Consider the following 18,059-nt stretch of genomic DNA (forward strand, 5'->3'; position numbering starts at 1 on the left):
TCCTTTTGCCAGAAAACAAAGCTCTCTGTAGATTGGAATAGTCACAAAAAACCCTAAGGGAAAAAAAAATGTAGAAAAGACTTTATCAAGAAGTTGTAACTAATGGAACATCAAACATTACTTTGAATATTTTGAAAGGGCGAAAATTTTCAACAAGTAATTTAAAACCTGGGGCAATTCCATCAAGTGAGGGATTGTATCAAGAACATGTTCTCCTAGCAATAATCTTGAAAGTCATATTTCATATGCGATTCTAAACCTTGTATATAAAGAGTAACAGATTTTAAATCTAAATGTTGGTAATCCCTGTCCTTTTTTCCCCTTCTCAGTGTGGGTAATAGTTTTTCATTTTTATTGATTACCTCAACAAAATCAGCTTTCAGTTTTTTCTTGTTTGTCCTCTTTTCAGTTTCATCAATTTTCATTCCAATATTTCCTATTTCCTTTCCTCCACTTATTTTGGGCCTTATTTGCTCTTTTTGTGTAGTTAAAGGTGGAAGTTAATTAAAGGTAGAAGCTGAGGTCATCAGTTGAGACCTTTATTCTTTCCTAAACATAAAAAGTGAGTGCTACTACTTTCCAAGTACTGCTTTCAATCCATTTTACAACATTTGAAATGCAGTCTTTTCATTCAATTCAAAATACTTCCTAATTTATCCCTTTTGGTTTTTTCTTTGACTTATGAGTTATTTAGAAGTGTGCTATTTATTCAGAACTTTTATTTGGAACAACTATTTGGAACTTTTTCTTAACTAGTTCTCTGATGTACAGAGAGGTGTGGATTCTGGAAGAAAAAATACAGTTCCCACCTGTACAACTGTACTCGTGTGTGTGTGTGTGTGTAAACTCAAGACCACAAACATTCAAGAAAAGGAGTAAAATAGCCTAGCAAGAAATCACTGCTGAACTCTGCTTGCTGCTAACATGCCATTTTTGTATTAGAACTGTTCAATACTGAACCAATTTCAAACTATCCAGTTTTTCTTCTTTCCCTGTTATTGATATGAGTCAATTTTACATGGTATTACTCTTGAAGGAAGAGGGCTTATGCACAGATTAAATGTTTTTCCACATGTATTATCTCTCTCCTTAATGTTATGGATCTTGAAGAGCTGAAATGGGCCGGACATGGTAGCTCACACCTGTAGTCCCAGCAGTTTGGGAGGGCAAGGTGGGTGAATCAGTTGAGCCTAGGAGTTTGAGAACAGCCAGGGCAACATGGCGAAACCCCATCTCTACAAAAAATACAAAAATTAGCCAGGCATGATGGCACATGCTAGTCCCAGCTACCCTGGGGGCTGAGGTAGGAGGATTGCTTGAGTCCAGGAGGTTGAGACCGCAGTGAGCCATGATCATGCCACTGCACTCCAGCCTGAGTGACAGAGTGAGACCCTGTCTCAAAGAAAGAAAGAAAAGTCTGAAATGCTGGTCTTGGCCTTCTGGGAGCTATTTATTCAGGTAATCAACTTTCCAAAGTTGTCCTGTATAATATAGCTTTGACTTGAGAATTCTCCTCTGCCACCCATTGCACTTCTTACTTCAGAACAGGGCTCTGGCATGCCATCCACAGGATTCTTTGTGCAGGGCCCAGTTGCTGCCCAGCTTGCAGGGCAAGGTCAGAGGCACATTCTAGATTGGCCTCGACTCAGCTGCTTTTAGGAAGGGGCAGAGTCCTGAAGCTAGACACCCTACGCTTTCAGTTTGGGATTATACCTAAACCTGGATGCCCAGGTCCTGCTTCCCAAGGGCTTCTAATCCTCTTGAAAAGTGGGTCATTTCTGTAGAGATTTCCTTGTGAAAATTAAGAAGAGTGAAAAGTTAAGTCAAAGCTGCTAGAAATAAAAGTAGAGTGTCTGGAAGAAGTGTACATGCTGGGAGAATTTGAGGGCAGCCAGTGTGAGTAGCAGAAAGGTGCTAATGATGTTTTTATTGCCTGTAGCCTAAAAAGCATGTGAATATTAGCAAAAACTGTTGTGGCTGCTTGGAACAAGGGAATATGTGAGTGGGAGAAAAAAAAATCAAGGCATTTATTAAAGGAAGCAGCAGATCACAGTTGAGGTTGGTTCTAATTTACAGTGTTGCTCTCTCTTTCAGAGGGTTTCATTATAACCCTCATTCTCTGTGACGCACTTTATAACTTCTCTAAGCATATAGAATGAAGAAGTTTGCAACTAGAAGAGACCTGGAAAACAGTCATTTGTCCTTATTTTAAAATGAGGAACCTGGGCTTCAGAGAAGAATCACAGAACAATACAGAGGAATAATAAAATAATAAATACTTGGCATTTGTATGACTCTTTTGTTTATAAAATCCTTTTACAGTATTTATTATTATTGTAGATAATTGCAGTGATCATTTCCTGAACAGTTATCATGTGCAGATCTGTGATGAGCACATTCATCTGTGATGATTGTTATATTTAATACAACTCTATGATATTATGATTATCCTCTGTATTCATCCATTTTCACACTGCTATAAAGAACGATCTGAGACTGAGTAATTTATAGAGAAGAGGTTTGACTCACAGTTTATAGACTTAACAGGAAGCATGACTGGGGAGGCCTCAGGAAACTTACAATCAAGTCAGAAAGCAAAGGTGAAGCAAAGACCTTCACATGAGGGCAGGAGAGAAAGAATGAACAGGGAATTGACACACACTTTCAAACAACCAGATCTGGTGAGAACAAGGGGGAAGTCAGCCCCCATGATTCAATCACCTCCCACTAGGCCCCTGCCCTGACAGTGATTACAATTCCAGATGAGATTTGGATAGGGTAGGGATACAGAGCCAAACCGTATCATCCTCATTGTATTTTATTTGTTATTTTAAGTTATTTTTTGAGACAGGATCTCTAACTCCTGGGCTCAAGTGATCCTCCCGCCTCAGCCTCCCAAAGTGCTAAGATTATATAGGCATGAGCCACTGCGCCTGATTATCCCCATTTTATAAGTTAAAAAATTCTGCCCATTCATGGTGGTATGCACCTGTATTCCTAGCTGCTTGGGAGGCTGAGGTGGGAAGATCGCTTGAGCCCAGGAGTTTGATACCAGCCTGGGCAATGTAGCAGGACTATCTCTCTTAAAGTATTAAAAAGTTTAAAAATAAATTCAGAAGGCTAGAGAGGTTAAGTAATTTGCCCAGAGTGGCACCGCTAGCTAGTAAGTAGCATACCAACGTGGTCTCACCTCCAGCTCACCCTGTTAACCAATTGATAAGCCTTTCCTTTGCTTTTTAATAGTGCCATGGGTCATATTCCTAATTGTGACAAAATCGAGGCCAGTATTCATTCCCCTAAGGAACTTTATGAATCAATTAGTTGGAAGTCAGAAGTGGCATTAATATACAAAACACAAATCACCATGTTCTCTGTAGTTGTTCGTCGTTAATTTCACGTTTGGTTCTGGACTACCTAGCATCCCGAGCAAATAGGAAAACACGAGCAAGTACAGCTGCAGTCAGGGTCCACGCAACAAAACGTTTTTCTAGAGAGGCATAAGTCCTCCTGCCCTGGATAGTTCTTCTGTGATGGCTCATGGAGGAGAGACTGATGAGTGGATGTCAGTGTCCACGAGCTGTTCAATAAATGCACGAGTGAATTTTGTAAGGCTGTTGCTTCATCTTTTCTCCATGTAGACCAGTGTTTAATGTCAGGGCAATTCTTTGAAGGGCAAAGGCTGTGTGTTCCAAGTATACAGATCTCAGATGGTCTGACTTTATTCCAGAATAAATTGTAGAGCATTCTATATAAATAAGAACAGCTAAGATTTACAGGGCTTTTCTTTACTTTATGCTAAAAGCTATAAATAAGAACTGAATGGGCATTGTCCCACTGAATCCTCATACACTTGTCTCTGTGTTATTATCTCAGCTCTATATAAAATATGCCTAAGGTTAAAAACCAGAAAAAAGACTTCAGAATTTTGTTTTCACTAGCTGATTAGATTGTCTTTTCTGTTTCCTTATACTATTGCCCTTTTAAATGAATGAACATATTCTTTCATACTTGAAAAAGCTTTCCAGGAACTTACTGTTAACCTTCAACTTTGAATGATGGAAAAATCAAAGAGATTGATTCATCATAACTGTAATTATGGACTGTTTGTTATCCAGTGTAAGGTCCAATTGAAAAATAATGTATGGATGATTAGGTTAATGGTCAGTTGGCTTGCATGCTTTTATTAATATCTTGTCAGCCTTGTTCTAAACCAGACAGTTGTCTATTAAAGGTATCATTTTTCTAAATTTAAATATCCTTTTTCTAGTCTTAGATTCTGTCATAAAATATCGGCTGTTGTGTATGGTTTCTTATTGTGGCTCCTATTGAACAAAGGCCAAGGTATGGCAGGGATGAAGGTTTTGATTGATTTCACATTTCAATTGGCCTCTTAGTTCTTTTCTATAATCAGGAAACTGCATACAAGTTAAAGTTACCTTATCTTGAAATAATCATAGGACCATTTTGTGGTATCTCCTGCAGATATTGACCCATCCATGTATTTATTTAATTACCCATTTAGAGAATGGTGAATATGTTTCACTATAGAGATGGGGAAGAATTAGGAGACACAGACACTGATCTAAAGATTTTTTTAAAGAATATTGTATGTGGGCTGGGCACAGCGGCTTATAGCTGTAATTCCAGCACTTTGGCGGGGGGGCTGAGGCAGGCAGATCACGAGGTCAGGAGTTCAAGACCAGCCTGGCCAACATGGTGAAACTCTGTCTCTATTAAAAATATATAAATTAGCTGGGCTTGTTGGCGAGCACTTGTAATCCCAGCTACTGGGGAGGCTGAGGCAGGATAATCACTTGAACCTGGGAGGCAGAGGTTGCAGTGAGCTGAGATTACGCCACTGTACTCCAGCCTGGACAACAGAGCAAGACTCCGTCTCAAAATAAAAATTTATGTAGTAGGGAAGATGAAAGAAATATTGCCACTTCTTTTACGGCCAGATGTTAGATGAATAGTATAGGCAAGAAAACCTCTAAGAGTTCAGGAGGGCAGCACTGCCCCCTAGCAGAGGTGTGGGCCTGAAGCTGGACGTGTTGAAGGATGGGTAGGATTTGAAACAGTGATGGAGCAAAGAGGCAGTAATGAACGCAGTGCAGGTGCCAGCCATGTGCCCTGCCTCCTGCTCCTTTTGCTGGCACCGTGCTCTCTATGTGGAGTTCTTCAGAGACCCCCTTCTCCTGTGGTGTCCACCTCAGTGTCTGAAATCTCTTCCTTCTAGATCCCTGTTCTTTTGCAAATCTCTCTCCCAGCTCAGATTTGCATACCTAAATATATCAGCTATCATGCTGTTAATGCAGTCCTCCCATTAACAGAATTCACTCACCTTGGATTTTTATCTTTTTTTTTTAACCTCTGCAACAGCAAGGAGTATAGTACATAACTATAAATGAATTGTGTCCAGTCAGCTGACATGATGAGAGTTGGGAAGGATTAAGGATGGGTTTGCATGGAAGGAAGGATGAAGCTTTAAAGTCCAGAATAAGGTATTAGGACTTCGTGCTGTTTAATACCAAGGAGACTTTGAAGCTTTATGAGCAGGAGATGTACATAACAAAAAAGTAACAATTCCTACCTGGGTTTGATAGAAATAAGATTTTATTGGTTCAGATTTTTCTATTCTGTAACTGTTTGTTGTTATTGTTGTTGCTATGTTCTGTTTTGTTTTTTGAAACGGAGTTTTGCTCTTGTTGCCCAGACTGGAGTGCAGTGACGTAGTCTTGGCTCACTGCAACCTCTGCCTCCCAGGTTCAAGCCTGGAGGTGAACATGTGATTCTCCTTCCTCAGCTTCCGAAGTAGGTGGGATTAGAGGTGCCCACCACCACACCCAGATAATTTTTGTATTTTTAGTAGAGACAGGGTTTCACCATGTTGGCCAGGCTGGTCTTGAACTCCTGGCCTCAGGTGATCTGCCCGACTCAGCCTCCCAAAGTGTTGGGATTACAGGCGTGAGGCACCATGTCTGGCCTGTAACTGGGGTTTTTACTCATTTTCCCTCCATTTATATAGTGATACTTGATTTCTTCCATTAAGGTAGACTATTTTCTCTTTATTTTCCAACATTTCTATAGTAAACTGGAAGAAAATATTATCCTCTGAATTCACTTATCAGAGATGACAGCTTACTATTTTTGAGGTCACTTATACCTACCTTACAGTCTGTCTGTGCAAATACATTGTATCCCTCCCCCACCCCTTCACTGTCATGACGTCCAAAAGTCATAATCTGAATTTTGTGTATCAAACTAGAGAAGGCTTGTATGATCGCTTTTGAAAGACTGCTTCATCCTTTTAAACCCTAATTTTTAAACATTTTTTAACTCCTGGAGAAATCAATATGTGGCACAATGAATATGAACCCTTCCTTTCTGCTAAATCTGGGACCAGGCTTACAGTCCAAATAACTTGCTATTTTTATTGTTTTCTCTTTCACTCTCCCCAGGTTTATTGCAGTTTCTAATTTGAGCTCACTGTGATAGCCAGACGCTAGACTCCTTCATTTTCAAGAGGATTTCTCTGTGTGCACTGACCCTGAAGCTTAGAACTGTGAACTGCAAAAAACTATACATAATGGAACTTCCAAGGAAAAAATTTATATAGTTTTGTTGGACTTTTTGAATATATCTTCCCCTGTAGTGAAAGATGATTACCCTCCTAGGAAACTGCTTATAAACAAACAAGTAGGAAAAAATAACAATTCTAGTCTCTCTCTCTCTCTCTCTCTCTCTCTCTCTCTCTGACATATAGATATCACATGTATTAAGTAGTTTGGAAACTAAAAGATATATATATATGTTATGGAACATGAAGAAAGTCCATTTTGCCAATGATTGTTTATAAAGTGGAAGATGTTTTCCAGTTGTACGTACCAAAAAAAAAAAAAAATGCATGGGACTGGCAGAGTCAGGAAGGATTTGTAAAGGTTGTTGGTCCAGTGGTCTTTAAGCCATGATCCTCAATGCTGGATCCTTTGGGGACACATTCAAAGACACTGCTAGATAGGGAATAATGGGAAGCCCTTCAAACCAAATAGTTCTGTCTTTATCTCCTCTACACATGAGGCTTTCATTCTCATATAAAGAAGAACCTTTCCTATAGCTAAAAAATTAGTTTGCCAACTGTTGATAGAGTCCAATGACCCAAGCAATTTCTGAATACATTCTGCAGACTATTAACAATAAGCACAGATAAACACATAGATCTATGTGGTTCCTAATGTTGTGATCCTAATTTGTAACCACAGTAAAGTATGTTTATGTAACTACTATTAGCAGAACAGTGTACACAAAAGACTCAACATCATATTTGAAATTAGAATTTTCTGAACATATTCTTCCTCTGGAGGCGGGGTGGGAGGGGACACATTTCTTCTTGGGTATGAAATCTGATGTCAGTAGAATTACTGAAAGCCTTTGTGAAGAGGAAGTTGTAGGTTTGAATGTTGTGACAGCAGGTGGAGCTAGTAGTAGGAACTCTATTTCTAGGCTATTGAAAGAGCTAGATGTATACAGCTTACGTTAATGTGTTTTCATTGTAGAGCTTTAGGAGTAGCATGTTATTATGTATTGGCTTTGGAAAGTGATTGTATTACTACAACATGAGAGCTGAGCTGAATGGAAACTTCTCTGTGCATTTTAGAAAAGGGGCTTGTATTTGGATAAGTGTTGTCTTGGAAGACTAAGACAAAGACATAGAAGGGAGGGCATATGTTCACACAATATGTACTTGATGAGTTTAACCTATAGTGTGTGGGCTTTAAGAAATAAAGTATATGATTGTGTGGGAAAATAGTCTGAAAGAAATTGATTATACATACAGAGTAATTTGTGTAACTGGATGTTTTTTCCTTTTAAGTGGTAATAGGCATTCAGTTTAAATCTACACACATTTTCTAGTAAAAGCTAAAGAACATTTGTTTTTATCCTGCAATATTGTGAAGTAAAGACCCAAATACTTCATAGCTGCAAATACTCATGAATTATCTGAATATGTAATTTAAAAGATGTCACCACTCATGTCCTTTATTTTTTCGTGAGGTACACAATGAACCATGGAATTGTGCTTTTTTTCCCTTTGTCATTTCTCTAAGTCAAATGCAATGATAAGAGCAAATATTATGGATGTAGTTCTCTCAGAATTTTGGTTGGTTTTTACTACATCATGTTTTAAGAATTTGGGTTTCTGAAGTGACTATTTTGCTGGCTATGTGAATAGAAAGTGACCTACTTTTTGGCATTCACATACAGAATAATAAGACCATTTAAAACATTTTTTTTCTTTTTTTGAGGCAGAGTCTTGTTCTGTCACCCAGGCTGGAGTGCAGTGGCACGATCTCAGCTCACTGCAACCTCCACCTCCTAGGTTCAGGTGATTCTTGTACCTCAGCCCCCCAAGTAGCTGGGATTATAGGTGCATGCCGCCACACCTGGCTAATTTTTGTATTTTTAGTAGAGACAGGTTTTGCCATGTTGGCCAGGCTGGTCTCAAACTCCTGACCTCAGGACCTCAGGTGATCCACCTACCTCAGCCTCCCGAAGTGCTGGGATTACAGGCATGAGCCACCACACCTGGCTAATTTTTATATTTTTAGTAGAGACAGATTTTGCCATGTTGGCCATGCTGGTCTGGATCTCCTGACCTCAATCGATCTGCCCACCTTGGCCTCCCAAAGTGTTGGGATTACAGGCATGAGCCACCATGCCTGGTCTAAAATATACATTTTAAGCCTGGTGTGGTGGCATATGCCTTTAGTTCCAGCTAATGGGGAGATTGAGGTGGAGGATCACTTGAGGCTAGGATTTTGAGGCTGCAGTGCGCAGTGGTCATGCCTGTGACTAGCCCCTGCACTCCAGCCTGGGCAACAGAGGGAGACCTTGTCTCTAGGAGAACACCCCTCCCCGACATACACATTTTAATGTTTTTTACTAAAAACTAGAAATAACATCTTATTTGTTATTAATTGAATGTTACTCAGCAAACATGTAATGCATGCCTATTGTCTGCTAGGCATCATGCTAATCGTGGGATAAAATTTTGAACACTGTAACTGCTTTCCCTCAGCATGTCTCAGGCAGACCTGCGGCCAAATAATTACCATAGATCCTAATCACTTCTGTGATTGCATAATCAACAAAGGGCTGTCGGGTCATAGAAAAAGGACTCGGCTGAGAGAAATCAGAGACACATTCAAATAGGGGATGTTGCCTGGGTTGGATCTGGAAGGAGATGTAAACATTCACTAGGAGAAAAAAAGGAGCAAGTGCATGATTCCAGGCAGCGTGTTTTACACAGGCAAAGGTGTGGCGTATAAAAGGGCCACTTGTCTTGGGAGAGCATCAGGAAGTTGACTAGGAAGCCTTGAGCGGTAAACTGGGGTATGTTTCTGAAGGCCCTCATAGGACATGCCATTATCAGTGAATGAATTATTCAAGAATTTCAGCTACTCTAGATGCTACTTAATTGACTAGCTTTTGGTGTTCATGAAAGTCAAGTTATAGATATGACCTTATGGGAACATGACATGGCTAGACTTCAATTTTAACCTCAGCAATTTTGCATATGTTCTTTGCCACAACAGTGATTAGATAAGAATGGAGCTGCATCAATTTTTTTTTCTTTTTTTTTGAGATGGAGTCTTGCTCTGTCACCCAGACTGGAGTGCAGTGGCACGATCTCGGCTCACTACAACCTCCTGGCTTTAAGCGATTCCCCTGCCTCAGCCTCCCCAGTAGCTGGGACTACAGGCACGCACCACCACACCCAGCTAATGTTTGTATTTTTAGTGGAACTGGGGTTTCACCGCATTGGCCAGGATGGTCTCAATCTCCTGACCTTTGACCTCATGATTTACCCACCTTGTCCTCCCAAAGTGCTGGGATTACAGGGGTGAGCCACTATGCCTCGCGTGGAACTGCATCAGTGTATATCCCCACAACTATGGAAAAAATGCTACACGTGCTAATTTACTACAGTACATATGGTTGAGCACCTGTCAGGCACTCGGGTAGGTGAGGGAGATATGTCTTGTTGTCCGGAGGACAGCCGGCCACCTCCTGAACTTCTCCTATTGCTTGTCTCTGGAGCACTTCACACTTCACACATCTGAATGGCAACTCTTCATCTTGCCCCAATTTTGCTCTTCCCCTAGACGTTCTCCTTTCTTTAAGTAGCTCTTCCAGCCAGAATCTACAGGATATTCTTGACATCTCCTTTCTCACCCGCCACATCTAGTTCTTCATCAAGCTATGTCATTTAGATTCTAAAATATATCTGGAAACCTTCCACTCCTCTCATTCCCACTGCCAGCAACCTGGCAACCACATCTCTTGCCAGTAGGTTCCTAGCTGGTCTCTCTCTTTACGTTTTTTTGCTCCCCCACCCCAATCCTTTTTTCAAGATAATAGCCAGAAAGATCTTTCAAAAATCAGGTCTATAACTTCCCAATTCAGAACTTCTGTTGACTTCCTATTGCACTTAAATAAAACCCAAATTATTTACTGTGACCCACAGGAGCCTGTGAGTTTTGGCCCCTGCCTCCCTCCCCAGCTTCATCTTGTGTCACTTCTCTCTGGCTCACTTCGTTCCAACCACAGCAGCCTTTTTTCATTTTCCCACCCTGCCACCTCATGGCCTTGGCACGGGCTTTTTCTTCTGCCAACAGTGCTCTTCTTCGCAACATTAGCCAGTTGGTGTTGTCTCAAGGTTTATATCTTGGCTTAAATATCTCCTCCTTGAAGGGATTTCTCCTTCACCAGAGTCTACATGAGGATTCCGGGGAATCTTTTTCACAACCTCATGTCTTTCCCCTCATTGCCCATGCCACAGTTTACAATGAGGTGTGCGTTTGCATTCGAACCTGTGTAATGACTGCCTTCCCCACCAGACAGGTCGCTCCCTTGGGAGCATGTATGTTCTCTTTTCCCCTCTATTTCCAAAGCTTAATGCAGTGCCTGGCCCACAGTAGGTCCTAAAACATTGTAAAGGACTCATTTGAAAACAGAAAGACAGATCTTTGTTTTAAGTTGATAAATCTTTAAATATAAATAAAGATGTAGGAAATTAAGAAAATCATTTCTACCTTTTTTTAAATGATTGGAGCTATTTTAGAAAAGTATACAGCTTAGTATTACCTCACTAAAAGAAAAAACGTGCATGTGGTTATTGTATGGTTGGAGGCTATTTTTAAAACGGAGCGATGATGTTTTTTATGGAAATTCTGAGTTATATAAATGAACCGCTCTTTTTATATATTTAGAGCTCAGTTCACCAAAATGTTTAAATTCTTGGCTTCGCTCTTTAAACCTACTACAAAGATCACATTAGAATTCATTTTAATAGACGTTGTAAGCACAGTATCCAATCTCATTTTATCACGCTGGGCTCTTTTATTATCAGAGTCGCAGGAAGCTGAGCCTGAGGCTGCTCCACACGTTGTGGAGTGTATCCAGGGCTGGGGATGGTGCCAGCTCTATTGTTTATGTAGTATTCTCTCCACCTTTATCTATGGTATGCAATTGGTATTGACTTTTAAGAAACTACTTCTCTGACCCGATCTCCCAGTTGGAGAAAAAAAAAAACCTACTGTTGTGACATCTGGCTAGGAAAAAAGGGATCAAAGAAGCATAAGGAAAGAAATTAGGAGACCTTATTTAATAAGTAGTTTCATGCCTATTCGAGCTGTTAGAGGGAAGAGTGTTAAACTTTTTCAAGTTCACTATTCCTTTACCCCTGGAAAAAGCTCAATGAACCCTAAAAGTCTCTTGCATTTTCACTATTGATTTCTAGTGTTGGGTCTGTTAAATGTTAGCTTCTAGCAAAATGCCTTTTTAGGTCTTCAGGAAACTTTACAGATCATGAGTAAATACTGTTCACCAAAATTAAGATAAAATTTGATTACTGGTGATATTTCTGACTGTTCATTTCTGTTTAATTTTTTCTTAAAGGGGAAGTCAGTAATCTTTGACAAATTGTTTTTTTCTCAACTTTTAGGTATATTACTTGAGGAGTTTTTAAATATTGTAAAGAAGAAGAAGGAAGCTCAACGATATCGGAATGAAGTAAGACACATCTTCACAGCCTTTGACACGTACTGTAAGTGTCTCTGAAGTGTTTTGATATAAAAAATTGCTATTAAGGGATTGCGAATAGGATTATATATACCCAGTAAATCAAGCATATAATATACTTGGAAGATTAGATTACTGTATTCATTAGCTGTTATCTTAGGTATTGGTGCACGTTTTTTTCTGCATCGTGATCTTAAATTCTTAACATTTATCATGGATGAAATAATATTTACAGGCTGGGTGCAGTGGCTCACACCTGTAATCCCAGCACTTTGGGAGGCCAAGGCAGGCAGATCACCTGAGATTGGGAGTTCAAGACCAGCCTGACCCACATGGAGAAACCCCGTCTCTACTAAAAATACAAAAATTAGCTGGGCATGGTGGTGCATGCCTGTAATCCCAACTACTTGGGAGGCTGAGGCAGGAGAATCACTTAAACCCAGGAGGCAGAGGTTGTGGTGAGCTGATATTGTGCCATTGCACTCCAGTCTGGACAAGAAGAGTGAAACTCTGCCTCAAAAAAAAAAAGTATTTACAGTTATATAGTTGTATTAATATATTATATATTATACCTTGATGGTCATGGGGACAGCAAAAGGACTGGCCATGGGGGATATAGGACATGAGCCACTTATGGAGGTGTGGGAGACTGTGTGACTTCTTCGTCAACTCTTGCTCTGACCTACATATGATTGGTGGAATTATTTTTCCACATAGGGTGTGGCTGAGAGGGGTGGCTGAAGACCCCCTAAGCCCCATAGATCATACACAGAATGAAAAGGCTTGTGGAGACTAGGTTCAATGTCTTGGCTGCCATTATGATTTCCTTCTAAATATTAACATTTCATTATTCTAATACCAGACAAGGGAAAAGACATGAATTTTGAAGACTGCATTGTTTTGGCAACTCACAAAGACTCAAAGTCTAACACCATTGTTACAGTGCACGTCTCATATATGAATCCCTGGGACTGAGAGAATCAGCAAAATGATAGGGTCACAAGTGACCTTCAAGATCAACTGGGACTACACTGAAGTAAAGTGTGATTAGATTCTTAAATTCTTCAGATGGGACAACCTCAGATTACCTTATGTGTAAAATGAATCATAAATTACTGCTTTTCTCCTAGTGATATATTAAAATAAGTTTTGCACAAATGTTGTGGCCAAAGTAACATTTCATAGGGCTCATCAAAGTAAGTGAATATTTTTTATTGTTTTCAAATAGATCGTGGATTTTTAACTTTGGAAGATTTCAAAAAAGCATTTAGGCAGGTGGCTCCCAAATTACCGGAAAGGACTGTTCTCGAGGTATTCAGGTAAGGCATCAAAATCTTCCTGTACACCCACCTTTTGATGTACCATTTGCTTTTACACATTTTTGACTTTATGGAAAGCACTTATTTATTCTGATTTTTCAGCCAAGAACATTTTTGTCTTGCAGCCTAGTGTCATGATCCAGGAGGGAAATCTATAGTTAGCTGCGAGTCCTTCCATGCCCTTGACAGTGGACTGTAAAGGGAGGGGCTTGTACACCAGCCAGGTGCATACAAGCACTTGTGAGTAGGGGCAGGAGAGGAACAGGAAGAAAGTGGAACTTCTTCAGATACTTCTGTATGAACCAAGGGAAAATGAAGCTTTATTAATATTTAGCATGGATGCTGGTGTCCTCACATGGTCTGTATTTCAGACAAACACAGGTTACATGTGGCTCTTGAGTTGTCTGGAAAAGACAGTTGGAGTTGCCTGATGGTAGCCTCCTCCTTCACTTACTTTCAAAGCTACTGACATATTGCAGTTCACACGTACCTGATAAAGTGGATTTAAAGATTACGTTATGTGGTTCTTATGAACGAATCCTGACAAAATGGACAAGTGGCTTAAAAGCAGTTTCTGATAGGAAACTGCAGATTGAAGGTAGTATGAATAGTGCAAACACATGCTGATATGAGAACACAGCAGAGCTGTCTCTTCTGTGACTCCCAGCATGAGCTCTTCATCAACCCCATTACCAGGTGCATTCATTAGGGTTTGGCACACCAGTGAGAGCCAGAAAACCCAAAAGAACGGAAACTCAAAGAAGATAGAAATTCATTTGTCTGTCACGTAAACATGGGCAAACCAGGGCTTACTGTTGACCACACAGTCGGGAAGGATCCAGATTGCCCCTTTTCTTGTTGCTTTGGCTGCATCAACACCTGGCTTCTCCCTCTTACTTCAAGATGGTTGCTTAAGTTTCAGCAGTCAAATCTGAATTCCAGCTGGTAGGAGGAAAAGAAAGCAGGAAGGTATTCCACTCCTTTTCAGGGTATATATGTTTTCTACTTACAACCCAGTGACCAAAACTTAGTTCCAAGGTCATGCATAGCTGCAAGGGGAAAGCGTTCTGGAAAATGTAGTCTTTGCTCTGGGCAATGATGAGCCCAAGAATAGAGGTTCTGATGCCAAGGAAGAGGGAGAGAGAATGGATATTGGGGAACATCGGGCAGATGTTCCCATTTGGGATAAAAGTAATTTAATGAAATATGACCAGAGCCAACCCTTCTCAATAGAAATTATTAAGCAGGTTACTTGAATAAGGATTTGCAGTCATTATCATTAAAATATATGAAATTCATTTGCTGCATCGTTGACAAGCTACTGAGCAAGCTATTGAAGAAGAGCAAAGAAGTTAAAGCCAGATGCATACAAAGTGCTTATAGGAAAGTATTACTTAGTTGATTTTGTAAAAGCAAGTCCTTTAAAATGTAGCATCTTTGTATTTTGTGATGAGATAGGTAATATCAATATACTTCTACCACACAAAAGTTGTTTTCAACAAAGGAACTAAAAATTGATAGTCATTTTCTTTTTACAAAAAGACAAGTCGTCCAAATTTGCTGAGCTTTATGTGTTAATTGGTTTTAGTAGATACTACCTTGTAGAGATTTTTGAAAAACATATTTAAATATGGCCATTCAAGAGACAGGCAATGTTATAACAATGAATGAGAAAGTAACACCTTCTTAGAAGAAAAGCTGTGTTACAGGGAGAACAGTTTTGAAATACACATTTGAAAATGTTATTTTAAAACATAATGTATGTCACCTGTTAAAACTCTTCATATCTGCATGTTTGATACCTTTAAAATGGAATGTCCTGGCTGGACGTGGTGGCCCACACCTGTAATCGCAGCACTTTGGGAGGCCAAGGTGGGTGAATCACCTGAGGTGAGGAATTTGAGACCAGCCTGGCCAGTATGGTGAAACCCCATCTCTACTAAAACAACAAAAATTAGCTGGGCATGGTAGCATGTGCCTGTAGTCCCAGCTACTCGGGAAGCTGAGGCAGGAGAATCGCTTGAAAACCTGGAATGCAGAGGTTGCAGTGAGTTGAGATCACACCACTGCACTCCAGCCTGGGTGACAGAGTGAGACTCTGTCTAAAAAAAAAAAGAATGTCCTAACCTAGCTAAAAATATCTACAAAGTTGTGGTGATTTTAGCATACAATTTTTAAAAACAGAAATTTAGCCTGGTGTGGTGGTTCATACTAGTAATTCTAGCACTTCAGGAGGCCAAGGCAGGAGGATTGCTTGAGGCCAAGAGTTCAAGACCAGCCTGGGCAACATAGATCCTATCTCTACACAAAGTACAGAAATTAGCCAGGTGTGGTGGCATATACCTGTAGTCCTAGCTACTATCTACTTGGGAGGTTGAGATGGGAGGATCTCTTGAGCCCAGAAGTTCAAGGCTGCAGTGAGTCTTGGTTGCACCACTGCACCCCAGCCTGGGCAACAAAGCAAGACCCTATCTCTTAAAAAAAAAAATATATACATATAAAAATATATATATATATATATATATATATATATGTATTTTTATATGTCCATCTTTCTATGGGTTAGAGTATATCTTGAAAATGTATTAAAGTATTAGAGCAATTGAATTATATATATAATTACATGTACTATATAATTGTAATATTAATGTATATAATTGTATATATGTAATATACAACATAATTTAAGTATATATGTAGTATATATTATATAATTTAATTGCACATAATTATATATTTATATATGCAATAAATAATATTAATATGATTGTATAGGCCGGGCACGGTGGCTCACGCCTGTAATCCCAGCACTTTGGGAGGCCGAGGCGGTTGGATCACAAGGTCAAGAGATCGAGACCATCCTGGTCAACATGGTGAAACCCCGTCTCTACTAAAAATACAAAAAATTAGCTGGGCATGGTGGCACGTGCCTGTAATCCCAGCTACTCAGGAGGCTGAGGCAGGAGAATTGCCTGAACTCAGGAGGCGGAGGTTGCGGTGAGCCGAGATTGTGCCATTGCACTCCAGCCTGGGTAACAAGAGCAAAACTCCGTCTCAAAAAAAAAAAAAAAAAAAAAAGATTGTATATAATTAATTATATATGATTATATAGCATACAATTAATTATATTTTATTAATAATTGTGTGTATGATTACATATGGTTAACATATATAAATATATAATTATATATATATAATTCATTAGCAAGATATCAGGAAAGATAGACATTTACTAGCTGAATTTTAGTTGGCATTAGCAACAAAATAATAATTTAAGAAAACAAAACAAATTTTAAAACCCCTAAGCCTTTGCATTATCAGAGGATAGAGTCAGTGGCATTATGACCTTTTCCCATTTAGATCTCCGTATTTTTATGTGGTACCTATACTATCCATTAAAACTAAGTATCAAAACACATTGAGCTTTAAATTGCTCGAATATAAAATATTAAGCCAAAATGTTCAGAAATCATAAAGTATGTTAAAGTACATTGTTCTTGTTAAATATTATTAATAATTTCTAGTGGCAGCAAAAAGTTACTTGCCATTAATAAATAAAATATTTTTTATCTTTAATTCTTCAGAAATTTCTGTATTTTAACCATGTACATAGTATATTAATATAGTAACACGTGCTCATCTATAAATAAATACATTCATGTTGTGGAGTATATGCCCACAAATCTGGTACTTACTAGGGTTGTGAGACTAAAGCAGTTTGGAAACCACTGCAACATCCAGCCAAAGTAGATACTTCGTTGATTGAATATGGGCTATTTAAACTCTCAATTGTATTTTTATAATACCACAACCCCCATATTAGACTAAATAATGAAGAACACATATGAAAGGAAATTGTGAACTCAAAAAATATTTTCTGTTTGTGTAAATTGAAGTAGGCCAAACAGAGATGTCTGACCTAACACACATACCCTTATTTTGGTTATCAGTTTTCAATAATAAAAAAATCAGCTGCTGAGGCTGTTAGTGATGCAAAATTATGTAATGTTTCTAAGGTTAGACGTTCACTTTTTGAGATGCTTGAGTAGTTTTTGACTTAATTAACCAGCATATATGGGTTTTACTACCAAGGTCCATAATTCACTGCACAAGACCAGAAAAAAAGCTGATCTCTGAAAAGCACTAGAAGAAGGCAGCTAGAGAGGGAGAATTCTAATTAGGCCAGGGTCCTCTGTGGCTTGAATGACTGAGGAAGTTTTTATAATCTTCAATTCAGTAACTGCCAGATTCTTCCCAAAGAAATTTCTAGAGATCAAGAGTAGGTTATTTCAGAAGTACTTGCCTATATTACACTTTAATTTTACAAACAGTTCAACCAACCAAACAACAAAAACAAGCAATCCAAAGAAAGAGACTTGGACATAGGCATCAAGGAATCATTTCACTTTACAGCTTGATAGAAACACTGGTGTATCATTCATTAATTCTGAAAGTTTTAGGAGTACTAAATTTAAAATACTTTTGTAAGGTTTGTGAATTGTTGCCTAGATATTCTGGTGACGTTTACTTTAGTGATTTTTATCATTAATGAAAGCAATGTGGTTTTTTAGAAAACATTATTAGGGTTCATAACATTCATTCTGTTGTGCAACCATAATCTCTTTTGTTTTAGTCATAGTTCTACAGTTGAATTAATTC

General features: G+C 39.0%; 1 protein-coding gene across 4 annotated transcripts in view; it reads left to right on the forward strand.

Annotated features, from left to right (window-relative positions):
- EFCAB11 (EF-hand calcium binding domain 11) overlaps nucleotides 1-18,059 on the forward strand; it is a 161,679-nt gene that overhangs the window by 9,755 nt on the left and 133,865 nt on the right. For all 4 annotated transcript variants that reach the window (XR_004271626.1, XM_032287165.1, XM_032287164.1 and 1 more), the window contains exons 4-5: nucleotides 12,005-12,106; nucleotides 13,310-13,400. Coding sequence is in view for 3 of the 4 variants with exons in the window: in XM_032287165.1 (XP_032143056.1) it covers nucleotides 12,005-12,106; nucleotides 13,310-13,400 (193 nt within the window). In the remaining variant the exon portion in view is untranslated. The remainder of the gene's footprint in view (nucleotides 1-12,004; nucleotides 12,107-13,309; nucleotides 13,401-18,059) is intronic.

The sequence above is a fragment of the Sapajus apella genome, unplaced genomic scaffold, assembly GCF_009761245.1.
Source record: "Sapajus apella isolate SASKATOON/1434 unplaced genomic scaffold, GSC_monkey_1.0 scaffold20, whole genome shotgun sequence".
Classification (NCBI taxonomy): domain Eukaryota; kingdom Metazoa; phylum Chordata; class Mammalia; order Primates; family Cebidae; genus Sapajus; species Sapajus apella.